This window comes from Rhipicephalus sanguineus, chromosome 6 (assembly GCF_013339695.2).
Source record: "Rhipicephalus sanguineus isolate Rsan-2018 chromosome 6, BIME_Rsan_1.4, whole genome shotgun sequence".
Lineage (NCBI taxonomy): Eukaryota > Metazoa > Arthropoda > Arachnida > Ixodida > Ixodidae > Rhipicephalus > Rhipicephalus sanguineus.
The window spans coordinates 18,414,754-18,442,025 of NC_051181.1; the positions used below are offsets into that span (position 1 = coordinate 18,414,754).

General features: G+C 48.8%; 1 protein-coding gene across 2 annotated transcripts in view; it reads left to right on the top strand.

Moving 5' to 3' along the window:
• Window positions 1–27,272, top strand: part of LOC119395639 (DNA polymerase epsilon subunit 2) — a 140,601-nt gene that overhangs the window by 69,676 nt on the left and 43,653 nt on the right. For both annotated transcript variants that reach the window (XR_005184276.2, XM_037662621.2), the window contains exon 10: window positions 26,518–26,694. Coding sequence is in view for 1 of the 2 variants with exons in the window: in XM_037662621.2 (XP_037518549.1) it covers window positions 26,518–26,694 (177 nt within the window). In the remaining variant the exon portion in view is untranslated. The remainder of the gene's footprint in view (window positions 1–26,517; window positions 26,695–27,272) is intronic.

A 27,272-nucleotide genomic window follows, 5' to 3' on the forward strand; every position in this document is an offset into this window, starting at 1 on the left:
AACGCCATCAATAATAATGCCAGCCTGCTCCAAACGTACAATGCACTGAAGCAATAACTGGGCTAAAAGTGTCCCTTTCGTCGGTCCTTTGGAAGCGAACACAGCTATTGGCTGCAAGTAGTGCTCACCAAATGGTGCAAATGCGAACACCAACCCATGATCAGCCAACTCGTCTTTCTGGCCGATACCCTCACCATGATCGACAAGGCCAGCATAAGTCATGGTTTTTGAGTTTACACACATTTCTTTCCTGACTTGAATTTCATCAAGGATGAGCATTCCTCTGCGCTGGAAGGCTGCCTTACTGGCTTCGAAAAACTCATCATCAAAGCCACACTTCAGTCCCACCATGTTTATGTATTTTCTGATCGTGGAGACACATGGCAAAGGTTTTCGAAGAAAGGACGCAGGGCTTCTAATATGCATCAAAAGGCACAGCAGCAGCCAGTCGTCGGAGTACCTTCTGTTCTTCGAGCTTGTTGCTCTAGCAGCAGAGATACACTCTTCCAGGAGAACAAGCTGCATTGCTTCTCTCTGATTTCTTCATCCTGCAACTTCATTAATTCTTGTCTGGTGTTCTGAAGCTGCCTCGCAAGCAGTTGGTTGCGCTTCACCAGTCGTGCGCGTGATCGTCGCAATGCAGACTTCGCTTTCCGTAAAGCGTCCAGCTTCTCCTTCTGATCAGGCAGTACAGAGATCCTGATGTGCTTATGTGGTTGCCTCTGTCGAGCTCTTGCAATCCGCCGGTCATTATGTATTCTCAAAGTGTCAACTAAGGCTCTGCATGACCGACAAATGGCATGACCGGGTGACACAAGTGGACATTTGTTGTGCCGCCATTTCCTTTCGCAATCTATGTACGCGCATTGCGGAGAGACATTCGGAAAATCTTTCAAGCTTGGCCCTCCAGAGCAAACGTCTAAATTTGCCACAGCTCGTACCATCTCTTCAACTTCAAACACCGATGTAGCAAGTGAACTTATGCCAACATCACTGGGTTGAATAGGCTTGCCAAATATAAACAATTGTACAGTCATGTCGCTTTTGATGTGCACAGACTTTCTGTTAAATGGCACACCAAGTCCGTCACTGCTGTTGCGAGGCACGGAAGCGTCATTGAACAGGACTGTCATCGTCGCTGTCAATTCGATGGACAGCCCACGATGACGAGGGAAGGCATATGCTTGCAGCTGACGCGAACAGTCGATCAAACACAGACAGGGTAGAAACGTGGGTAGAATGCACAATTGCGGCTTCAGTGGCGTCGCCACTTCGTTTGCACAAGCACTTTGCTTCGGCACTGCATTTTCTGCGAGCGAACGAGGGTGGGTCTCTTGCTCCGCGGTCTCTTCACAGCGTTTAGCGCGGGTAAAAGTGCGGGTCAGCTCGCCACATGTCTGCCGTATTGTCTTCTTTCGAGGGCTCTTAATCTTTTTTGACAGGTAGCCAGGAGCACCATTGAAAATAGACGGCACAGCATCCTTGGTGAGCCCGGCTCTCCTCTTCCCGGACATTAAAACATGTCCGTTAAATTCTGAGGACCACGTCTTCAGCACGAAATGGGGAGCGAAGTGCCTTTCACACACACGGTCGGTCCTTTGCAGCACGCGGTCTTTCCGAGGTATCGCACGCCTCCACGCCTGAAGTCTTTCTTCGTTCGCTGGCGGCGTGAAAAGAGCGTACTTCTCATTGCAGGATTTGTAGCCGCTGTTGCAAAAGGGCACAAAACACTTGCCCATTATGCCACTTCACACGAACACCAGAAGCAGGACCAGCACGAAAAAACACAGCACCGGCAGAGCAGCAAACGTACGTGCTCCACAGTGCCCATGCGGCGCGAAAGAGTTTTCTGCGGCGGCGGGCGAACCGGTACGGGCTTGAGTTTGGCGCACCACCTCTCGGCACTGAGAAGAAGGAGTACACAATCCGTCTCTCCCCACAAAGCGCTCTCTCCACGTCGTTCGCTCACCTAAAAGTCTTGCACCGTGGTCTGCGTTAATGTCATCATCAAGGCGCTCGAGGAGCAAGAGGAAGAACACTTTTCTTTCGCGCGAGCGTGTGCATGCTAGAGCTGGCTATGCTATTCGTTAATATCATCATCATCAAGGCGCTCGAAGAAGAAGAGGAAGAAGACTTCTCTTTCGCGCAAGCAGTCGCCTCTGGAACTAAGCTTACGCCTATCACGCGGGACATTGCCCCAGCGGACACTAAAGGCAAATGTTAAGTCGACGTTGATTGTTGAAATAACGGTCCAGAAGCCTCGTAGTGCTACTTCTGTGCCAAGGAAGTGCTTATTTTGAAATAAAATCATGTTTTAGTGGTCCGCATCGCGTTAGCGCACTTCAAATCACCCACCTGAAAGCGGTATTTCGCACGTCACTGTTGCCGTGCCCAACGTTGCCCGCCTTTACTGCGCGGCGGCATGCACCATTCGGGCATCCGGCAACGTTACATACATGCGGTATTTTGTCCAACTTTCTATCAGAGCGACTATCACGAGCGTGCAAAACACAACACTCAAACCTCGATATAACGAATTATCGGCTATAACGAAGTAAATGAAGAATAGATACAATGTTACAAATAAACGTTTGTAACAAATATTCGGAATAAAGAAGTTACTTTTGTGGCAGATGTGACTTTGTTATAATGAGATCTGAGTGTACGTGATACCGAAACTATCACTGAGATGCGACCGCGTGAGCGAAGCAGGGCGCTGGGCGAAGCGCAGTTCGGCGAAAACGGAACTTTTGAACCACGTGCGCTGTTCCCCATGGCAACGCCAAAGAGGTTCTTTTTTTCATGAATCAAACAGAAACGAACAAGCAGCATTTTATTACGTATCTTGATGCGTGGAAAGTTCTTTTTTTATTGCAGCTAGTTTGATTACTAGTGATTAATTGTATTCAGACTCTCCCACGTCATCGGGATCACTTCCAAAATCTCCCACTCGTGGTACTCATCATGTTTATTTATTTTATTTATTTGTCAAATACTGTCAGCCTTTCCCAGGCCATTACAGGGAGTGGGTCGAAAGGTACACATAGAAGTACAATGCACAATAAATCAAAGAAGACATTAATAACGACAACCAAAACAACAAACAATGCATAAACCTCGTAATCAGGAGAAGAAAAAGATTGTACAAAAAATACCGCTATGCTATAGTGTACAAAAATATTCTTCTACCCTTTCCACAAAGCTGTCTACGCTATTCATGCCAATAATTTTCTGGGGCAACGCGTTCCATATTTCAATGGAAGCCGGAAAGAATGAAAATTTGAATGTGTCACAGCGTGTGGCGTATTGCCTGATGTGCTTATCATGGCACATTCTACGGGAGTGACGATGCGGTGGTTTCAAGTGCTCGTGTTTATCTATGTTTAGGTGATCGTTATAGAGCAAGAAAAGAAATTTCACCGCTGCCACCCGCCGCCAACAGGCTAGTGTAGGCATTCCTGCGGCATTTCGAAGAGCAGTGACATAACGGGAATACTTTGAAAAAATAAAGCGTAGTGCCTTGTTTTGGATTCTTTCCAATCTACCTGGTGGGGGTTCCAAACTATACTGCCATATTCAAGGATGGGGCGCACTAGAGTTTTATAGGCAGCTAACTTAACGGATGCAGGAGCCGCAGAAACCCGAGTGTTTTAAATGCTTTTGTGCATGTGTTTTCAATATGAGCGTTCCATTTTAGATTACTTGTGATAGTTACACCCAAATATTCTATAGAGTCTGTTCGTGTTATATCAGAGCCCGCCATTTTATAATTGAATGTAACAGGTGATTTCTTATGGCTAATAGTCATACACTTTGTTTTGCTGACGTTTATTTCCATACCCCAGGTTACGCACCATTGAGCAATTTTATCTAGAGAAGCATCTAGAAGCTTCTGATCGTCAGTACCGCGCACACACGTGTACACAACCAAATCATCGGCAAATAAACGCACTTTCACGCCTTCTTCAACACAACAACGTCATTAATATAAATAAGAAACAATAGCGGTCCTAACACTGACCCTTGAGGTACCCCCGAGTACACCTCAAGTAAATCAGAGTTAATATTATTAACAGTGACATACTGTGTACGATTGCACAGATAGGCAGTAATCCAGTCTAATAATTTTGATTCAATACCAACAGACCTTAGTTTCTCAATTAATTTAAAATGCACTACGCGGTCATATGCTTTTGAAAAATCAATGAATATAGCGTCGATTTGGGACCTATCGTTAATTGCTGATGCGAAGTCTTTAGTGATCTCTAAAAGCTGCGTTACAGTAGACAATCCTTTTCTAAAGCCATGTTGCATTGGGCTCAAGAGATTATTTTGTTCTTAGTGGGTAATAATTTCTTTGTTAATTATGTGCTCAAGCAACTTACAACAGCAACTTGTTAGTGATATCGGCCGGTACTTATCTACCAGCGTCTTTTTCCCATCTTTGTGAATGGGGGTAACCTTTGCGCATAACCAGTCCGTGGGTAACGTTGCTGTACTAAGCGACTCAGTAAATATGATGTGGAGGTAGGGCGTTAGCTGCTGCGCATATCGTCTCAGAAACATATTGGATATGTTATCGGGACCGGGCGCTTTCTTGGTATCAATTTTTAAAAGTAGGTTCAAAATACCCGACTCTGTTATTAGAATTTCTGGCATAACAATAGTAGGCTCAGCCAAAGGCGTGCTTATCCTGGGTGAACGAGTGAATACGGATTGAAAATAATTATTAAACGTATTTGCTATGATACTTTCATTTGTTACCACTGAGCCACCAATTTCTAATTTACTTGCACGATCCTCTGGTTTAGATAGATACCTCCAAAACTTTTGAGGTTGGTTCTTCATAAAATTCACTAACGTATTTGAAAAGAAGTTATTTCTTGCAGTTCTGACCTCCGACTTTAAAGCCCGTGATAGCTGAGGTATGTCTTTACAGGCATTCTTTTTATTCCTCATTCTTTTGAGTTTCCGTTTAAGGTGGATAATGTGTCGTGTTATCCAAGGAGACATATTCCTGATCCTCTTGCGTTTTATGGGTATAAAACTCCTTTCACAATGCATGATGGCTTCCTTTAATTTCAGCCACAATTCGTTAACACTTCCACGTGACTCAATTGAAAAATTGTCGAGTTCTTCCTCCAAATAATCTATTACGCTCTCGTCGGCAGCTCGGCTGTAATCTCTAATTTCAATACGCGAAGGTTTAATGCGATTACTAGTGCCCATATCTGAGGTGCGCACTGTCAACACTAAAATCTTATGATCTGAGATACCATCATCTATGCTAATATTTGTTGGCAACGATCCTGACACGAGAGCTAAGTCTAGCACCGATGAGGTATTTCCCTGCACACGTGTCGGTTCTTTGACAATTTGCGATAAAGAAAAACTGAACAATATATCTAAAAGTTGCTCACTACACTGTTTTTCTTTTGTGCCCACAGTTAATTCGTCCCAATTTATGTCTGGTAAGTTGAAGTCACCTGTTAAAATTATTTTAGTGCGAGAGTTTGTCATGTTTTGTAAATAGTCATGTACCTGTGCTAGGTATTCATCTGGCGCTCCTGAACATCTATAAATAGCTCCTATTAGGAGTGAAGTGTCATTAAACTTAACCGTACACCACGTGCTCTCGTGATTTACTATACCTATTTCTCGTTGGAAAGATAGGTGATTCTTTATCGCAATGGCCACTCCACCTCCCCGTCCGGTACGATCGGTGCGTAACAATGTATATGAGGAGGGGACTACTTCTGAGTCATGGATTTCCGGATGAAGCCAGGTTTCTGTAATGATGATGACGTCTGGAGAGTACAGCAGTAATATTTCTTCCAATTTATCAATTTTGTTAACAATGCTGCGGGCATTGAAACAAAGCAAGGAAAGCGAGGCAGAATTTCCGTTTCGTCAGGCGGTCGTGCCGCTATTCACCTTCGCCATGTCCCGCTTAGCCTGGCCTATTTGGACTCGCTTATTTTCTCGATCGTTCCACACGAACAGTTGGTTGCCCACTTTAAGTTTGTCAAATACAAGGGCTACTTTTTCACCGTTTACACGATTTTCTTTGGCTGACTGCCATAGTTTTCTGCGTCTTTTGCGAACCTCGGCAGAGAAATCTTCAGATATAGATATCGAACTGTCTTTCAGCTTGAAAGCATTGCGCAAGATTGTCAGCGTTTCTGTGAAGTCATAAAAGCGTAAGATCACAAGACGCTCTCTATTATCTTTTTTGGAGCCAACTCGATGAATACGTTCCAAAGAACATACTTCAATGCCTAGTGTACCCCTGATAACGTCTTTTACAATTTTTCGTTCAAGTGTTGCGTTGTCCTCCCGTGCGCTTTCCTTCAAGCTGTAGACAACGATATTATTTCTTCGGCTGCGGTTTTCCAAGTCACAAATTTTCTTGCTCATTTGGCTGACATCTATGCGCATTGCTGTGACAGTTTCTACGCACTCATCAACTCTTTCATGGTATTGCTTTAAACTAGTCACTGCCGTTTCTACTTGCGTTAGCCTTTGCTGTACACTCTCGAGTCCACTTTCTAGAGTAGCCTGTGAAGACTTAATTGAAGTCACCATGGCGAGAATTTGGTCCAGCTTATCCGGACCGGGATTCTCCTCGACATCACCACTAAGTTGTAAAAGCATCAGGACAACAGAAAACGATTCGTAGCAACAAGATAGCAGACACTGTGGGCTTGGCAGCACAATAAGGCCTACGTAATTACTCTTTACGCAATTGGCAAAACACCATTTGTCACTAACCTGGACAAAGAAGAGCACGAATTTTAACATCGTGCGCTGAACGATGCCGCCAAGCCCACTGTTCTGTCCGTGCCATAATGCTCCGCTTTTAACCGTTTCCCACGATGTTACCGATGACGCTGGATATCCAGGGGGCGGGTCCAGGCGGAAGGTTGCTCGCAGGGTATCCCTGTGACGCGGAGGCGTCAGCAGGGGCATTAGCTTGACTGTCGGGCGAGGCAGCACAGGTTGATAGTCGGTTGTCGAACTTTGGTGATGCAAGAGCAAGGGCAAGAGGCCATTGCTTGAACTGCGTACTTCCACGAAGACCTGGACAAAGAAGAGCACGAATTTTAACATCGTGCGCTGAACGATGCCGCCAAGCCCACTGTTTACGTTTAACTTAATTTCTCGGTAAGTAGGGCACTGCTGTTGATAATAATGCCGTTTTAGACGTTGTCATACATTGAGCTTTCACTCTGACATAAATATTTGCCTTTAGTGTCCCTTTAAGAACCTGGCTCCTAATAAAGGTGGGAAGCGAGAAGAAAGGATGCTCAAAGTGGCATACCTCGCCTTTTGTGCAGTGTGTGCAAGGAGTGGTGTACGACATATCGCTGTCTTGCAGAAAGTTGTACATAGGGCAAACAGGCCGGCTGGTAACCGCCGCTGCCTTAATGACCGATTAAGGGAGCATGCAGACAATTGAAACTGAAATTGTTTATTTGCCATCTTTACAAAGTACAGATGGTGGGATTGCAGAAAAAAAGCTGTCCTCGGACAGCTCGACTAGCCTACAACCCTTTCATTTAATTTGGCAGTGAGGCAACATATGAACATACACACCTATCTTTAAAGAATGTTGACGGGGCCCATCTTTCATCCCACTGCCGAAAATGCACATGTGAGCCGATATATTTTCATTTTCTGGGCACAAGTTCGCCCAGATAACAAGTTTAATCTTCAACATGCCGACTGCTGCCTTGGTCAACATCATGACCACGTGACATCTGGGGGAGGTGCTGCTTCGTTCATGATCCAGACATCCTCATGATACGCTGACCCAAGCCGAAGCCGTGAAGAAGCCGACGCTGACAACCTGGATCGTCGAACTAGCTGCAGGCAGAAGGGACTACAGCCAGAGTATGGGCTGCTTCCAGAAATCACCAGGCAGCCCATGACTGCGACATCGACAGCGATGATGACTGCCCCAGTGGCCCCTACATTGATCCGGCTACATCAACCCAGGGAGCCACCAACCTTCTGCGGGTCGTCCTTTGAAGACCCGGAAAGCTGGCTTGAAAGGTACCACCGCGTCACCTTTTTCAACAATTGGGCCGATGAAGACGAGCTACAGCATGTTTATTTCGCCTTGGAAGATGCCGCTCGGATATGGTTTGAGAACTGAAAGGCCATGCTCACGACTGATACAAGTGCAGATGGCCGGGAGATAGCCGGAGACTAGATAGCAAAAATAAGACATAGCGCTACGAGAGCCCAAACAAAAACTGACCCTTTATTTCCCCGCGTCCCCATCTTTCAGACCTCAGGCGTGACGCCACAACACACAAAGCAACAGAGCCGCGCGATGGCACTGCATGTTAGCCATTACATTGTGACACTCCTCCCCTCTTAAGAAGAATAACTACGGGGAGTACCTAAGCACTGGTTTCCTCGACCTGTTGCTGCGTCGCAACACTGGTGTGCAAGGCGCAGCCATAGAAGAGTCACTCCCCACATGAACACCACTGTTGCTTGCAGTAATGTCAGTGTTTATGGCACAGCCCCTCTCAGGCGAACTTGTAGACGGCTCGACAGCCTCATGCTCCGGCATGTCCGGAACAGTTGATTCAAGGAGAGGAGGCTGTTCCCATTGTGGTATGGCCGCAGCACTAGCATGGTGAAGTGCATCCGTTTCAGATGTACCCGGTGGCCCGGTCTGGGCAAGACGCAAGTGGTCACCGTGTCGGTGCCATATAGACCTATCGTCGAGAATGACGCGGGCCGACGGCGGGGTGACGTCGACAACACTGGCCCGCACCCATGGTGCTCCCTGTCGAAAGTTTCGCACATACACGCTGTCTCCTGGTTGCAATGAAGGAGCTGGCCGGGATCCTCTGTCGGCATACAACTTCTGCTTAAGTTGCCTTACAAGTACCGACGTCTGCAGGCTTGGCCACAAGACATCCAACGGTGTCTTGAAGGCTCTCCCTGTCAGGAGTTCGCACGGTGGCCGACCCGTTACTTCGTGAGGTGTAGTCCTGTAGTGGAATAAGAACCGGGACAGTTGTGTTTGGAAGTTGCCCGACCCAGATTTCTTGAGTTTGTTTTTGACAGTCTGTACTGCTCGCTCTGCGGCACCGTTGGACGCAAGGTGATACGGTGGTACCAGCATGTGACGTATTCCATTTCGAGTCAAGAAGTCCAGGTACTGTGCACTGGTAAAAGCAGGACCATTGTCCGAAACTATGATGTCGGGGAGGCCGTGCTGGGCGAATGCCATTCTCAAGGCTCAAGGCGGAAATGGTAGCTTCTGCTGATGTGGAAAACACGGGGAAGACTTCTGTCCATTTCGAGAAGGCGTCCACTATAACCAAGAAGGTATGCCCTAGAAATGGTCCCCCGAAATCAATGTGAAGCCTAGACCAGGGTCGCTGTGGAAAAGGCCAGGGTGTCTGCTGCACTGGCTGGGCAGCTCTATGTTGAGCCTGGCACGTAGCGCAGCTCTTCACACTGTTTGCGATGTCATTGTCAATGCCTGGCCACCAGACATGGCTCCTGGCGATCATCTTGCTCTTCTCAATACCCGGGTGGCTGGCATGGAGCACACCAAGTACCTGGGCCAGCAATTTTTTTGGAATCACGACTCTTGATCCCCATAGTAGACAGCCTTCACGGAGACTGAGTTCCGCACTTCTGGCACTGAAGGGTTTCCACTCTGGTCCCGCTGGGAGGCTTTCTCCTTTCAATACAGATAGGACAACATGGCTCAATACCGGATCGTCTCTTGTGGCTCGTGCTACCACAGCTGGTGAGAGGAGTTGTGGATATGCCTCCTCCAGCGTGAAGATCTCAGCAGGGCAAGGAAATGCAGTGCAATCGTTGGGCAGCGGCAGTCTACTAAGCGCATCGGCATGCCCGAGCTCTTTGCCAGGTTTGTAGACAAGTTTGTAATTGTACGCGGAGAGCTTCAGGGCCCATCTGACCACTCTTGGCGAAGCCTGCACAGGAACAGGCTTGTTGGCACCCAGAAGTCCAAGAAGTGGCTGGTGGTCAGTGTGTGCTTCAAACGGTGTGCTTCAAACGGTATACTCCACAAGTACTGGTGGAACCGATCCACGCCAAACACCAAGGCCAGTGCTTCCTTGTCAAGTTGACTATAGTTTTGCTCTGCTTTTGATAAACTTCTAGAAGCAAAAGCAATTGGACGTTCTCGGCCATCAGCATCTTTGTGCACCAAAACTGCACCTATACCGTAAGGTGATGCATCACAGCTGAGACATACAGGCCTGTCTGGGCGGAAATGTACAAGAACTGGAGCTGAAGTCACCAGATGCTTGCAGGCAGTGAAAGCATCTTGCTGGTCCTTTCCCCACTGCCAGTTCTTTCCATTACCAAGAAGCAAGTGCAACGGACGGAGAATTGCAGAAAGGTTGGGCAAGAAACGCCGATAGAAGTTGACGAGTCCCAAGAAGCTTTGAAGTTCCTTGACATCTTGTGGCACAGGAGCGTGCAGAATGGCAGACACCTTGTCCATGTTCGGAGAAAGGCCTTCCTTACTGATAATGTGCCCGAGATACTCAACTTGGGGTATGAAGAAGTGGCACTTCTCGAGTTTCAACTTGAGGCCAGATTCTTGAAGTTTGCCTAGTACCGCACGGAGGTTGCGACAGTGCTCGGCATCATTTGCACCAGTTATGAGAATGTCGTCAAAATAGACCACTACATGTGGCAGACCCCTGAGCAAGTTCTCCATCTCGCGTTGAAAAATAGCTGGAGCAGATGAGACCCCAAAAGGTAAGCGGGTGTATTGAAACAACCCCATGTGCGTCGAAATCGTGACGTACTCTCTAGAGGCCTCATCCAGGACGACTTGCTGGTATGCGTCACGCAAGTCCAACTTTGTAAATTTCTCACCTCCAGCCAGCACAGTCCACAAGTCCTCAATCCTTGGAATAGGGTACCGTTCCACCGTCGCGACTGGGTTAATGGTGACACCAAAGTCCCCACAGATTCTGATGCGCCCATCCCTTTTTGTCACGGGAACAATTGGGGAAGCCCGCATAGCTGTCTTCACCGGAACAATGATGGAATCTCTTATTAATCGCTGAATTTCTTGCGTGACTCCGTCTGTCAAAGCATACGGCAGTGGGTGTGGCTTGAAGAACCGTGGTGGAGCATCTGAAGGTACATGTAGTGAAGCTGTCGCACCCTTGAACGTACCCAAACCTTCTTCAAACACTTCAGTGTAATCTTGCACTACGTGTTTCACATCAGCAAGTGCATGAATGTTCACTTCAACGTCGGAGATGCCGATGCCCAATTCCTGCATCCAGTTGCGTCCGAGCAGAGTGGGTGATTCGTTTCCGGCCAGAAAAATCGGTAGGTGAGCCTCCTTGCCATGAAACTTTACATGGACATCAGCTTTGCTTTGTACCTTCTTTAAATCCCCGGAATAGCTTCGCAGAAATACTTGAGACGGCTGCACCGGAATTGAAGGTAGAAGCTGTAGCAAACGCGACTTGGCAATGACTGAGACGCTCGCCCCCGTGTCCACTTCCATGCGGAGCGGCTTGCCGCAAACTTCAACACTGACGGTGAAAGGTGGAGGCGCCTTGGTGTAGTCAACTAACCACATGTCGAAAACTTCGGCGGGCGAAGCTGTAGCGGAGGCTTCATCCTGGACAGTATTTACGCGATGACGGTTGCTCGCCGACAGTGAACTTCGGCCCGCGAACGAACGCGGCCTGGGAGACCCGTCACTCTGTGATTGCTCGTCTTTTCGTTTTGTATTGCAAACTTTCGCCAAGTGGCCGCGTTTGTGGCAATAACTGCAGACGGTCTTCACATGCCGGCAAGCGGACGCCAGGTGTGCATCCCCGCAGCGATAACAGGACACGCCCACCGGCGCTGCCGAGACGCGGAGGGTGGAAAAGAAGGTGCTAGCGTGAGCTTGCGCTATCTCCCCTGCATCCTTCTTTGCTGCTTCCATTGCTAGGGCGGTCTGCACTGCGTCTTCGAAAGTCAGGTCCGCTTTTTCCAGCAATCTTGTTTGGACGTCTGCGTTGTTGATGCCACACACGACGCAGTCGCGGAGCATGTTTTCAAGCTCTTTACCGAAGTTGCAGTGCTCGGAAAGGCTCTTCAGCGCTGCAATGAAGTTGCTGACGGACTCTCCTTCAGCGTGAACGCGCGAGTTGAAACGGAACCGCTGCACAACAGCAGAAGGCTTCGGGCAGTAGTGGTTTCCTAGCACCAACAGAATCTCGTCCAACGTCTTGTCACTTGGCTGGTCAGGCTTGACCAAATTGCGAAGCAACGCATACGTTTTCTGCCCGCAGCAGCTGATGAAGACGGCTGTTTGCTTGTCTTCAGCGGTATCATTCGCCGTGAAGAATGCCTTCAGCCGGTCCACGTAGCAGGGCCAGTCATCGCCTCCTCCCTCGAAAGGCTCAAGATTGCCGAAATTTGGCATTTGGACGGATGGTGCAGCGGCAGGAACTCACGAGAACATTCTTTTTTATCTTCGTCGCCAGTTGATACAAGTGCAGATGGCCGGGAGATAGCCGGAGACTAGATAGCAAAAATAAGACATAGCACTACGAGAGCCCAAACAAAAACTGACCCTTTATTTCCCCGCGTCCCCATCTTTCAGACCTCAGGCGTGATGCCACAACACACAAAGCAACAGAGCCGCGCGAGGGCACTGCATGTTAGCCATTACATTGTGACAACGACCTGGGACCTTTTTCGCGCTGCATTCCTGGACACCTTCACGAGCCTACTGAGACCCTACTGAGACCCGTGTACAGCTGCCGAACAAGAACATTGGCATGTACACTGAACAAACTAGCTGCCTGTTTCGCCATGCTGACCCCACTATGTGCGAGGAGAAGATTCGCTTCCTGATGCGGGGAGTTAAGCAGGAACTGTTTGCTGGCCTTGTACGCAACCCACCTAAGACAGTCATGGAATTCATCTCAGAGGCCACGATGATAGAAAAGGCACTTGAAATGCGTACCAGGCAGTACAACCTGCACATTCCCATGATGATCTCGGCCACGGCAGTGGTATTTCGATGAAGGTGAAATGCTAGAGGCCTGTGTACTGTGCGATGTCAGTGCACGTTAAAGAACACCAGATGGTTGAATTTTTCAGAGCCCTCCACTTCGGCGTGCCCTGTAATTATATCGTGGTTTTGGGATGTAAAACCCCAGATGTTATTATATTATTAGGATTCCCACGATGACTTGCGCAGAGGTTCAGGCACCGCAATCCGACGACTTGCGCAGTACCATCAGAGCCACCGTGCGGGAGGAGCTGTGGATATTGTTGCCATCCTCGCCGCCTCAAGTGGACCCGATTGCCAACGTCGTACGCCAGGAAAGCTAGCAATTTTTAGAAACACCTGAACCAGCACTGCCTGAGCCACAAGCGATGAGCTACGCTGCCGCAGTCCGCCGTACCGCTCCCTCTTCATGCCCACGCCAAGATGCTGCACAGCCGCAGTACCGTTGCCAGACACTGCCACCGCCACCGATGCCATAACGTCCGCCTGTTTGGCCAGCACTACGCACTAAGGAAAACCAGTGTTTGGCGTGCCCCTGATAACCGCCCGCCCAGCTACCCTTGCAGGGAAGCTGGCCATACCTACCGCCGCTGCCAGTACCACCAGATGGGACTACGCGGCTTCGCTGTCGACACACCATCCATTGCCTGGTGAGTGGCCACGTGACATCGCCAACTACATGGCCAACACTGAATGGACACCGCGATGTCCGTCGCATTCGTCTATCCAGGATGCTACCTGTGCCCTGAGCAGCGCCTGCAGTACGTTAGCCCTACCTGGATTACAGGGTGTCTACCGACCGGGAAAACTGAGAAAACTGGGAATTCTCCAGGATTTTGGATAGTCTAGAAATACTCAGGGAAAACTCCTGGAAATTGTGCTCCCATCAGGGAAAATCTGCAGTAATTTTATTGAAAGGCAACGAAAGTCGCGGTAACGCTGGCTCGAGATTTTGTGAACACATTTTTCAAATCGAACGGCCGCTGCGGCTGCGGGAAAGGGGCGCACCTCGATGCTCTCCTCACCTTCGGAGCGGTGGAGTGGGAGAGAATCCGGCTAATGCGTGGCATGCGGGAACCATGAACCACGGCACATCGTATCGTGCAATGTGTTCAGGGTGTTAGTGGTTCAGTGACTACGCGTGTAGTTCTGTATTCTTTGTCACGCGTGCTGTGCGTTAGCGCTCGATATGGTGCTGCTGTTATCGTCGCTTGTCAAGTAACAAGCATTAGTTGTAGAAGCGGTAGCAGTAGATGTAACGAGCTTGAGTTACCTTGCAAGCGATCCCGATCGTTCAGGAAGCGGAGGAGGAGAAGAAAAACGGAAAGACAGGGAGGCTATCAGGAAGCGGATGTTGTCAACAAGGCTGGTATCTTGCAAGCCATCCCGATCGGCGAGAAGAAAGACGACGACGCTCGTTGGCAGCTCTCAGAGAGTTCACTCGCTCTGATCCCGAGCTTCAAAGGTGCTGTTTAGGACTCTGTGAAGAATAGAATAAGTTTCCAGGCGAGAGCAAGCGTACTAGCAGGCCCATTTACAACAAGTGAAAGCTTCTTTCTTTTTCTTTTTTTTGCCAGTGAGGGCACTGCTGAAACAAGTTTTAGGCAGTTGACCGATATTTATTGGGGCTGCAGCTCACAAATGTTTTGCTACAAAGCTGAATTACAAAACTTTTAGAGCCAAAGCATAGTGGCGACCGGAATTCGCGACATGGGCACAGGTCCCATTTGCTCGATTCAGTGCACGATGTTGGAAAACAGTAATGTGGCCACCATAATCGGATGTGCCCTAATTCAGGCTGTTGCCGTGCTTTTAGCCCGTGACTATCTTGCCTTTCTTTTTTTGCAATAGCAGTTACATAGACACTCCAGACGAATTTTTTGCCTTCGCCATGATCTTCCTTATCAAGTCCAAATCACGATTTCATCATCCCCTGCGTCGTATACTCAATGTGCAAGTGAAAGTGCACGAGCGCTGCCGACGAACGGGACTTAAGCAGACATGAAATGACCTGACCATCTCCTTCGCACGATGGGCACATGTAGATAGGATCTGGAGGGTTGGGACGGGGGGGGGGGGGCTGCGTGAGTCCGACAGGAAGTGTGTACTTTGTGCCATGGGTGTGGTTGCATGTGCCGCGGTATCTTTAGTGGGGATCAGCAGACAGCTCATACCTTTGTAGGTGTTGTGCTCTAATTGCAAAACTTCCATTGAAGCCATAGCACTAGCGGATCCAGGGGGTGGGGGGGCGGTAGCGGCGATCGCCCCCTCCCAGTGCTTGTCGTCCACCTCCTTTGTCAGTCTGCCTGTTGAGTTTTCCCCCTTTGTCAGGTTGCTTTGCCGATCACTGCCCAAAAGGGGTCAGGAGAATCTCGTCCCTGCTCTCTACTTCTCTCCTCATCGCTCTACCCTTTCCTGCTTCCCTATGCATATTTCCATTGAAGGCTTCTTAGGTGCCGCCATAATCCCCTCTGGGCTGTTGCAAATGTGCATGACTCGCCAAAATGCACTGCTGAGGCAGTGGCTTCAACCTTTGTATTCCCCCCCCATCCCCAAGGTAGGCGCCTGGATCTGCCTCTGAGCCATAGATAGGTCACTTCTCTTACTGCAGCAGCAGCGTTTCCTGAAGGAGTGAGCTGCTAGCCTATATTCGTATAAAATTCCTATTTGTTGCTACAAAGTTCACTATTTCACTCTCGCAGTGAAACTATGACTCTCTTTTGCTAACGTGCGACGGTTTTCGATGTTGCGCATTCGTGGAGAGCAAATGGTTCGTCTGGGCAACATGATAGCAAAGGCGTCGCACTGCTCTGGGCAACGTGCAAGGTTTTGATGACAACTCGCAGCAGCAGAATAAGAGCAATTCAACAGTGCACTACACCTGCATTTTTTTCGTCTTTACACATGACAGTCTGGCAAGGCATCTAACTGTAATTGCTGCACATCAGGCTCAACAAAATAGAATTTTTTTCACGCAAAAAAAAAAAAAGAAATTTCATGTTGCTGTTATAGTCGAGCATTCCTGTGGCATTTTCAGTGTAAAAATGAATCCTTCGATAACTATACCTTGTATGAAAGGTCGAACTTCAGTTTAACGAAGTTTCAATATGACGAAGCAAATTGCCACTTTTACCAACTTCGTTATATTGAGGTTTAATTGTTCTCTGTAATATTCAAATGGGATTAAGTCATTTTTATTTTTTAGCATGCGTGCTATAGAGTGACAGCATCGAGCAACATGGTGTCTACCCATCTTGACATAAAACAAAGTTCTGTTTCACTCCGGGAAAACCTGGAAAACTCAGGGAATTTAGAAATGTCAACTCGGTAGACACCCTGGAAAACTAAGAGCAGTAACCAATGGAGGTGCGGTTGTGCGGTTGCTGTACGAATTACCGAAGATCCTCCGCCGCGCCGCTGTCGCTGTGACAAAACCTTAAGAACATGCCGCAAACAAAACAGCCCTGACAACAAAACCTTGCGGCCTGAAGGAGATCTGATGCAGTGACATAGAAGCAGTGGGACAAGCCGACTTAGCCATGACTCGACGTCGCAACTTAACTGCACTGCAAGACGATGGACTAGTGACCTCAATGTACTATTCGACAGCCACAAAATCTCCGCTCTCGTTGACACTGGAACCAACTATTTCATCGTCAGTGGACCGTTTGCCACGGAGTTGAAGAAACTTCAGATAGCTTGGCAAGGCCCCGAAATCCGGACCGCTGGAGGCCATCTGATAATGCCGGCTGGAGTCTGCACAGCAGTAGTCACCATCAATAACCGGACTTATCCTGCGAGCTTTGTATTATTACAACATTGCTCCAGGTATGTGATACTTTGGATGGACTTCCTTAAAGGGCCCTTAAACCACCTCCAATATTTTTTCAAACATTTCAAGTAAACGCGCATTGTATGCAGACTGCCGTCACGATCAACGATGCCACACGTGGCAGCGCTACAAGCCTCGGGTGCGCTACAAATTCCAAGAAACAATTTTTTCTCCTCTCCGAGCCCTTCCGCTCTGCCTAGTGATGTGTGTGACGTCGTGCATTCAATCTGTTATGTGCTATGCAGGCAATGCTGTCATTGGTGTAACAAGAACCTACGACTTCCGGTTAGTTTGCAAGCAGCTGCCCGCGCTTTGCTGTTCCTTCGTCGTGTTGCCCGCTTGTGTGCACTTGCGAATTGGCAACTGTGGCCCGTAATGATGGCCCGCTCACGCTAGCGGCAAGTCTGCTGCAACGGCGCGGTGCTGCTGAACGTCGGCCGTCGCTGCACGCGCGAGAGCTCTCCAACGTGCACGGCAAGGCATTCGCGCCTCTGAAAAACATGGCCGCACTGCCAAAGGCGAAAGGGAAAACAGACAACCACCCATTTGTAGCATGAAGCCACAAGGAAATCTATACGGATTTCTCAGAAATAAAGCCTCTTAATCGCCGAAAAATTCGTCCTGGTCCGGGGTTCCGCAGAACTGATTTTCAATAACTGCCAAAAGTGGTTGTTGTCCGCCTCCAATCTATCAAGTGGCTGCCATGTGCTCTGTAGCTTGTAAGCTCCGAACTGATGCTTCCATTTGCTCTAGATTCATGTCCTTAGGCTTCGACAGCAAAGTATTCGTGCCGATTGAGCCCCGTTTTTGAGAGCCATACTCAAATAATCGATGCTGTAGGCTTAGCAAGTCGAGATGGGCACTTCCGAATGCTCGGAGGACATGGATTACGCGTTTGTTAGTTGTTTCTAATCCTCCATAGCTGGCGCCACCTGACCTGGCGCCAGCTGGGGGCACGTTATTTGGTTTTACGCGACACTTTTTTTAATACCAGACAGACTAAAATGTTCCATTGACTGCTAGAACCATGCCTGCTGTAGGAGTTTGGCTTCGGTTTTCTACCATGTTGGCAAACCTTTGAAGGCACGTGCGCAACACAGGGTCCATAGGCACGATGTGTAGGAGCACAGGCAGGCACGGCAACAACAGCGGTTAGCCGAGAAGCACAGAGTTGACGGAGTCGTGGTCGCGGCGACCGACTGGAAGTGCATGCTGTTTCAAAGAGCGCGTCAGCGATGACAGTATGTCATGTGAAATTGGAAGGGGCGTTCGGCGAGGAGGGCAAAGCGGCTTGGGGAGAGGAGACGAACCCACGAGCGGAGGGTAGCGAAGGAAAGAGCGAAAGGATCGGTAGCCGCATTTCGGTCATTAAACGCGTCTAACTCCGCTATTACGGCACCATTTCGAAAAATTTTCACGGCTATGTGTTCGTTGTAGACTCGTGCACAACTTCCGCACCACAACTAAATTTCGACCTCTGGGTTGTTTGGGGGCCTTTAAGTCACTACGGTGCCGTCATTGACCTATATGAGGTTAGTGTTATCGTCGGTAACACTAACCTCAGAAGAAGCGCTGCTACCCCACATGATGCCAGGGAACCACATATTGAATGTGCTTCACGAGCAGGTCACTGTTCCGCCTCTCTCCAGCCTCATCATTTCCGTTGCCACCGAAGAAACTAGACTTAGAAGGTGTCATGGAGGGCAACCAGCACCTGTTGGTCAATCACGACATTTGCGTCACATGAGGAATAGCCAAGCGTTGTGAAGGTAAAGCAGCGGTGATGCTTACAAACTTCAGCCACGAATGCAAGCACGTCAACAAAGGCACGATGGTCGCCTTTAAGGCCGAACCATATAGAGCGTTTTGGCCGGCGTTTTCTAACGTTGCATCCCTCGGCATCGTCGCATCAACGCCGTCAGAGAGGGCGGCAAACCATATGAGGAGCGTTAACTCAGCGCCGCACAGTGTGACCAGAGGGAATGAACCTGGCACCTTGTAAAGCAGTGTACAGTTTCCGTCAATGGACCAACAAGATATATTCCTGATTATAGCTTTTATGTCTCATTTGCAGTTCTGTGGTGTAAAAAACGAGTCACAGTGCTGCCGAAAAGTCTATTTCTTTATTTGACTTGTAGCGCAAGCTATTGGCATTAAGAAGAACCACAAACTCGTAATATATGGCCTCTGAGCTTGAAGCTGCCGCACATCTTTGAGGCCCCATATTCGGCCAATACACTCATTCCTGCTAAGCCTACCGATGAACTTGAGTACGGCTCTCGGAAGGAGTTCAAGGATATCACTAGCGCTTTGCTGTCGAAGCTTCTAGGGAACAAAGTCAAATACAAGCATCAGTTGAGAACTTAAGGGCCACACAGTGCGCTGCGACGACTTATTAGATTCGAGGCGGACGGCAGCCATTTTGGCAGCAGCGACGACGCCGTTACGTAGCGGAAGTCGCTGCCAGCCGCACGCTGATTGGTTCTGCGTCCATCGAACTGCTTCCGGCGTCAACGCTGCCGCCCGTGATGTCTGGACCGTCCAGAGGTGGACGTTTCGGCCACCGTCACCGGTAGCGTCGACGTCGAGGGACGCCGGCGTACGAAACGCCGGGAAAACGCCGGCAAAAACGCTCTATATGGGGCTCGGCCTTTATTGAGCAAATTGTGGAAGCCAGCAATGTTTTCGCGCTCCCAGATTTTACCGAACCTTCTGCAACGACTCAAAGGCCAGAAGCCGTCTTTGACGTCAACCCGAGTCTTCCCCAGCACAGGTAAGAACAGATCAGAGTCCTGCTCCTACAATACAAGGACTGCTTCTGGTCATCATGAATTCAACAAAGTCTGGTTGCCAAACACCACATTATAACTGAAGATTATGCCCGTCCGCTCCGTCTGAGCCCGTACCGAGTGTTGACGTGAGAACACGAGACAGTGAAAAACAAGTCGGCGAAATGCTATGTGACGACATTGCCCAAGGGTCTGTGGGTGTCTTCCATGGTGTTAGTGAAGGAGAAGGATGGGACCCTACGTTTCTGAGTCGATTATCGTCACCTGAACAAAATCACGAAGTAGGACATATGCCCTCTCCCACAGATAGATGATGCCCTGGATCGAGTCCATAATGTGAAGTACTTTTCGTTGATGGACCTCAAAACCGGCTGCTGGCAAATCGAATTCGACGAGAGAGACTGAGAAAAGACTGCCTTTATGATACCAGACGGCCTGTTCGAGTTCAAGGTCATGCCCTTTGGTCTTTGCTTGGCACATGCGACTCTTCAACGCGTTATGGATACAGTACTGGCTGACTTGAAGTGGCAGACGTGCCTCGTGTACGTGGACTATCCAGGTGGTCTCTATCCAAGGCGGAAGCCAACTATTCCACAACAAAAGGAGTGCCTTGCCATCATCTGGGCTACATCCATGTTTCGTCCCTACCTCTATGACAGGCCCCTCATAGTTGTGAGCGACCACCATACCCTGTGTTGGCTAGCCAGCTTGAAGGACCCTTCAGGTCACCTCGCACGGTAGAGCCTGAGACTTCAAGAATTCGACATTACTATTGTTTACAAGTCTGAAAGAAAACACTCCGACGCTGACTGCCTGTCTTGTGCCCCCGTCAACCCACCACTGCAGGACGACCACGATGATGACTGCTTCTTGGGAACCATAAGTGCCAACAACTTCGCTGAACGACAGCAAGCTGACCCGGAACTCAGGGGCCTTGTGGATTAGCTTGAGGGCAGGACCGCGTTGTTCTGAAAGTATTCAAGCGAGCACTGGCATTGTTTTTCATGCGAAATGGCGTTCTCCACAAGAACTTCGAGCCACTTCGAGCCAAGTGCCTTCTTGTGGTGCCTTCAGCTTTGCGACCAGAAGTCCTCCAGGCCCTGCACAACGACCTGACAGCAGGACACCTCGGTGTTTCCCGCACGCTCGCGAGAATACAGGAAAACTACTACCTGGCCACGCCTTGCCGCCGACATTGCTCACTACGTAAGGACATGCCGAGACTGGCAATGATGCAAGACACCGCCAACAAGACCAGCAGGCTTTCTTCAGCCGATCGAGACACCTTGGTGACTGTTTCAGCAAATCGGAATGGACCTACTGGGGTTGTTCCCAACGTCGACTTGCAAAATAAATGGATTGTTGTAGTTACCGACTGCCTCACCCCTTATGCTGGAACAAGAGCCCTGCCCAAATGCAGTGCCGCCCAGGTAGCCAAGTTCTTTGTTGAGAATATCGTCCTTCGTCATGGCGCTCGAGAGGTCCTCATCACCGACAGAGGTACAGCCTTTAGCGTTTACCTGACTCGGGCGATCTTGGGATACAGCCAGACAAGCCACTGCCGGACCATCGTCTACCACCCACAAACTTATGGCCTCAACGAGCGTCTAAATAAGACCATATCCGACGTGCTAGCCATGTACGTCGACGTTGAACACAAGACGTGGGATGCACATAATTTCTGCACACAACACGGCGGTGCAGGAAACGGCGCACATGACGCCTTACAAGTTGGTCTACAGAAAGAACCCAGCAATGACGCTCGACGCCATGCTACCCAACATCACCGACAAAGAAAACCTCGACGTCACCGTCTACCTTCAGCGCGCTGAAGAAGCCATACAGCTTGCTTTCTGCGCATCAAGAACCAGCAAAAGAATGACAGACGTCACTACAGTCTTCAATGACGCCATATGGAATACCAACCTGGCGATCGTGTTTTGGTCTGGACGCCAATACGCTGACGAGGACTTAGCGAGAAGCTTCTGCGACGATACTTCGGACCATACGTACTTCGATGTCTCAATGCATTCGACTACGAGGTTGTCCCCGACATGATCACGAACTCTCAGCGGCGCCAGGCATGCCTCGAGGTTGCGCATGTGGTGCGCCTTAAATTGTTCTGTGCGTATTAAGGAACCTGAGGACTCTAGTTTTTGTTTACTTTATTATTGTTCTTTCGTATTGCATGCATTTTTTTTTCACTTCCATGTTCTGGTTTAAGCATCGAGGTGATGCTTCTTCAAGGGGGGGGGGGGGGGCATTGCCACGCACGTTTGTAAAGTTTGTTTTCATGTATTTGGGTTTCAGCCACAAAAACTAACTTAGCAATGCTTGGTGCAGACTGCGCCACATTGCTTACGCGCAGGACAATAATAGCCAAGTTTACTCGAGAGCTTATGTGAGCACCAGCAACTAAACGCTAGAAGGTTCGATGACTGTTTTATAAAAGACGACGTGCTCCACTGATGATCAGATTACTCAATGGCCCACGACTGTTCACGCTGCTATCAGTTTCGAGTGTGAATCGCTTGCACATTGTATTTTCGTTTTCTGGGCACAAGTTCGCCCAAATAAAAAGTTTACTCTTGAACATGCTGACTGCTGCCTTTGTCAACGTCACGGCCATGTGACAGTATTGACGGTTCCATGGCCACAGGTACGCAGGTGATGGCATCTATCAAGGCTTTTGTAGCAATGAAGTCAGCAGTGGAGTTCCCAACAAATGGCGAGGCCTTTCCATGACAGGCACTTGACGTGAGTAGCAAGGCCTTGCAGGTTTTAGTTGCCTTGTAGCACGTGCTGTAATTCGATCAGATTACGTGCTGAAGATGGGCGTCACCATAATGGGACTCGAGTGCCAAGACTAGACATTTGTAGTTTGAATGATTGGAGGCAGGCAGAACTTTGGCAGCAGCCGACCGAAACTGGCCCGTGAGGATTTAGGCTTTGTGGTACGGTGACCAGGAGTGGAGGGAAGAGACACACTCAAACTGAATGCGAAAAGCAGACCGCGACGGTGTGCCGTCAAAGGTAGGTGGGCTTGAGAAGGGACCCTGGTATTGCTGTGAGACGCTGTTTGAGAAAAGAGGTGGAGCGTTGTCGTGAGAGACAGATGGAACTTCAGCAGTTGAAGCAGTCATGAAGTCGGAAACACATGTCGTGAGGTCGGTGACGCGAAGTTTCGCAGAGGACATGTGCTGGACTAAAGAGTTCTCAATAGAGGACATTCGCTGGTCAAGGCATGCTTCAAAAGCATTGATGAGAGTCGCTAAGTGAGGTGCAGGATAACGTCGAGCGGAATCTGCATCGGTAGAGTGAATGGCTGAAGGTGTCATACGAGGAACTGGAGCCTAAGGTGGCGGCAGCGGTGACTAAATGGTGGTGCCGATTCCAGAGAGGGCGTGGTCTAGTTGATTCGGTGATGGTGCCAGCAAAGATTGTGGCACCGATTTGATCGAAGACGCCGCATCAGGGGACGTCTTGTGACGTGTTAACAAGACCGGTGCCACCAATTGTAACAGAGAGAATAGCACTGACTTCTAAACACTTGAACAACTACGATCAGCAGCCCTCACTCCATCTTCTAGCTCCTCGTCCTCCTCTTCCTCAATCTGCGGCATTCCTTGCCACCATTACAAAATATATGCGCGCACATGCAAACACGTACGAGCAGCATTAGAGGAACGGACCCTTCCCAGAAAATATTTCTAGCTGCGCCCCTGCTACTTGTGACGGTGCTGAAACTTCCCATGTTGACCTGATTTTTAGAGCAGCATGTGTAGCATCGTTTGTTGCTCTCTGTCGGGTTATGTACCGTTAAAACACTGCCTGGTTGCCTCCTGCAAAATTTTTGAAAAGTACAAGTGTGTATGTAACACACAGAAATAAAAAAAAACGCCAGGCCTGCGCGGAAAGCGCAGCACAGTCACAGCGAAAGCTGGAAGAGCGGCATTTCTAGAGCCTGTTATAAACTCTCCTGCGGCTACTAATACAAGTACACTAGCAATGTACCCACTACGCCACAAATCAATTTTTGTGAAGTTGGGAAGCACCCACCACGACAGTATTCGTCATTCTGCCGAGAAGCGAGGTACCCTTTGTAAGGCATCATATGCACTTTGTTGATGCGACAGTTGATGACGATGGAGTTATGGCTGAGCCTTTTGTATTGGGTTGGAAGCTTTAAATGACCCACTAGTTGCGTAATTTGCATTGTGTGATGCCCGGTCATTGCTTCACTGTCCCACCACTCTATATAATATACGTTAACGTGAGAAAGAGAGAGAGAGAGGGGGGGAATTAACTTTATTGAGACCCTGAGGAAATGGATCGTGAGAGCCACGTGGGCTTCCTTGGCAACCAAATACAGTGCAGACCACTTATAACGTAACCGCATATAGTGCAGGACCGGTTATAATGCGGTCTTTTTCGACTCCCGTTTACCCTCCCATAGAACCGCATGTATACGCATACCGCTTATTGTGCAGTCCCCCAAGATGAAATACCGTTTATAATGCGGTTGCGGGAAAATATTCCTGACAAACGCGGCAGCGGGTGCGGTTCTCAAAGGAGGTACGCCGCTGGGGAGGGAGCGACGAGGTCGTTACGAAGGGCGAGGGCACGCACAGTGAACGAACGAGGGGCGGAGGGAGGAAAAAGACCGCGGCAGCGCTGTGCGGGCTCGCCGAGTGGGAAAGGATGGCGGTTGCCTAGGCGACGGAGTAGCCTTTGCACCGGCGGCGGCAAGGCTCCGCGGCAGCTTGCCGGCAGCGCGTTCCGCGTGGAATGCGTGGAACGTACGATCGCGTCCTCATCAAGTGCGCTTTAAAGTAAGTTTCCTGTCGGGAAAAGCGTCGTTGTTATCACACTTGCTACAGATATCGCGTTTGCTACCTCGTCCGCAAATTGAAAAGCTTTGCGGCTTCATGACGCGAGCTTTCGCCTTTTCTGCCAGTGCGCGGACTTAAACGAGCTTGGCGGGCTTTTGTCGCCGTTGGTCTCCCGGCCGCGAACACAAACTTCGTATCACGCGCGCTGTTCTTGGGTTAGTGCTTGAGTGCGATCTTTTCGACGTCCGACCTTCATGTTGTCTTGGACAAACTTCCCGCGACAACATGCTGAACCGCAGGCTAGGCCTAATCAGCGTTGGTTGCTTTTCGGTAGCGGTCGCGGGCGATAAAAGTTGCGGTTTGGTGCGGAATCAACAAAACTTTTTGCGATGGCTGCACTTGAAGGGAAGGAAATCATATCGTTAATGAAAACGAGGGCATGGTTGGCACAAGCGACTCTCGAATGGTGGTTCCGGATTCGATTGCAATGTCTTGGACATCGCGTGCGCGCCCACGAAATCGAACGATCGGTACCGCGCTCAGCACGTCAAATTTCGGTCGTGATTCGACATGGTTTCTGTGTAATGCGCATACCTCGAGGTGGCCTGAAACGTAGTCGGCGAATTTCCGCGATGGCACTTTGTTTTGTTTGCTTTTTCCCCCGTGTTCATTTCGTTGGCAATGCGGGTCTTTGGAGGTTAATTTTTGAGCATGCATTCGGAGATTTAAGTGGTTGTAAGCGCCCCAAATCGCATATGTCGATTATCGGACACGCGAGGCTACATGCTCAACACGTTTTGCGCAAGTGCAGCCTTTGAAAAGGTTGTTTTGGTTATAGTGCGGTACCGCTTATAGTGCGGATATTCGCGACTCCGGCGACTTACGTTATAAGCGGTCTATACTGTAGAAGGGCACTTGCGAGGAACCCACTATGCTATAAATCATCATATTTTTTGTGAAGTAGGGAAGCAGCCACTATGCAATTTTTCGTCATTCTGCGGAGAACCGTGGTACCCGCTAAACACCTGAAAGGCATTATGTGCACTTTGTTGATGCTGCGGCTGGTGACGATGAAGAATTAGGGCAGAGCCCTTTGTAATGGGTTGGAAGCATTCAACAACCCACTCATTGCGCAATTCACATTGTTTGACGCCTGGTTACAAAATTCCCCTTGTGTGACGCCTGGCTGTTATTTTGCTCTTCTACCACACTACATTACATATGCTAATGTGGTTCCTTCCCGACATCAAGCCTGTATAGGGTCCTTTTGCAAAGCAGTTTCAAGCACCAGCATGGGTCTGAGGTAGAATACTGGGCTCCCACGCAGAAGACCCATGTTCGAACCTCATTCCATCCCGAATATTTTTTCTTTAGTTTTTTTTTTTTTTATTTCGCGCGATAGTGGTTATGGACACCGGCGGCGGCGGACATTTAAGGTGCCAAAAACGGCCCTTGTTGTGATCTCATAACAGCTTTCGCTGTAAAGAAACTAAAGATTCTGTTGCAGATAGTTCTTTGGTGCAGGTTGTCAATGCTATGTATTCACTCAGTATTTGACACATCCAGTGTCTAATTTATTTTGGAAGGGGTTTAGTCAGCATCAAAATTGCCGCTTAAGATTTTCATGTTCTGCATATTCATAGTTCACTGCCTGCATTTGTTATAACCATGTTTGGCTGTTGCACAGAACTGTTCTGCTGACTTTGACATAATGAAATGAAAATATTGAAATCACGTACTATGTGCCCAGTGTTGCTATTCGATTTACTATTGAGCAAATATTTCTGCTTGGCATTCTAAGCACTGCTTTGTTGTATTTCTTTCTATTGCACTGGCCTCTGCATTGATGCTTGTATCATAGGCATATGTCGTGCAATTAGCTGTGTTTGTGTGTAGAAATGCAAATTGCAAAAATTCATCAAAGAAGCCTGGAGTCATCACAAGATGAACAGTGATTTGATTCTGAGCATGGAATAGCATCCAGTGGAGCACTGTTTGAGCATGAGAGGTGCCTCGCGTGTGCAGTACACACGGAGCCTGGCCGCCAATGCACACCTGAGCCCAGTGTCGCCTGCAGTAACGCCCATCTACTGGGAGTGGGACTTTGCTCTCTGGCTGCACCCACTGCCAGACGCAGCGGTCTGCTTTGACGCCTGTGATGCATTCACCGTCGAACATGCAGGATGTGTCTTCTTCAACCCCGTGAGTACCTGGCTCGTTGAAACAGTGCCAATGCATATTTTAGAAGTTTACAAAAAGATACGCCAAAGCTTTACAAGGCTGTGCTCAATTACATTAGCCTTTGCACATATGTTTAATTGGATCCTTCAAATTATTCACAGCTAATAAACAAATTGTAAATGTGACGTGTACTTCTTGCAGCACAGTTTCACCAAGCATGTTTATGTTCTCGTGATGAGTGAGACTGTTTTCTTTGGATGTGGTAGTGTTTTTTTGTTTTTTCTTATAGCCGAGAAACGTCCCAAATTTGTTTGAGCACACCTACTTCTGCTGTTTGATTAAATTAACATGTCACAGTTATAGTGCCTACCACAAACCTAGGAAATCAAAGAGGTATTTAAAACATACATGAACTTGACTTATCCACAGCCACACTACAAGATTTTACGTATTTCAAGCCGGAACCTCTAAAAGTGTCAGGGAGAAAACATAGCAAGACATGTGTTTGGGCAAGTTGGTTCATACTTAATGTGAAACGAACGAATGTAAAGAAATGGGGACATAAACTAGAGGCACATAGGACTGGCGCTTCAACTGAG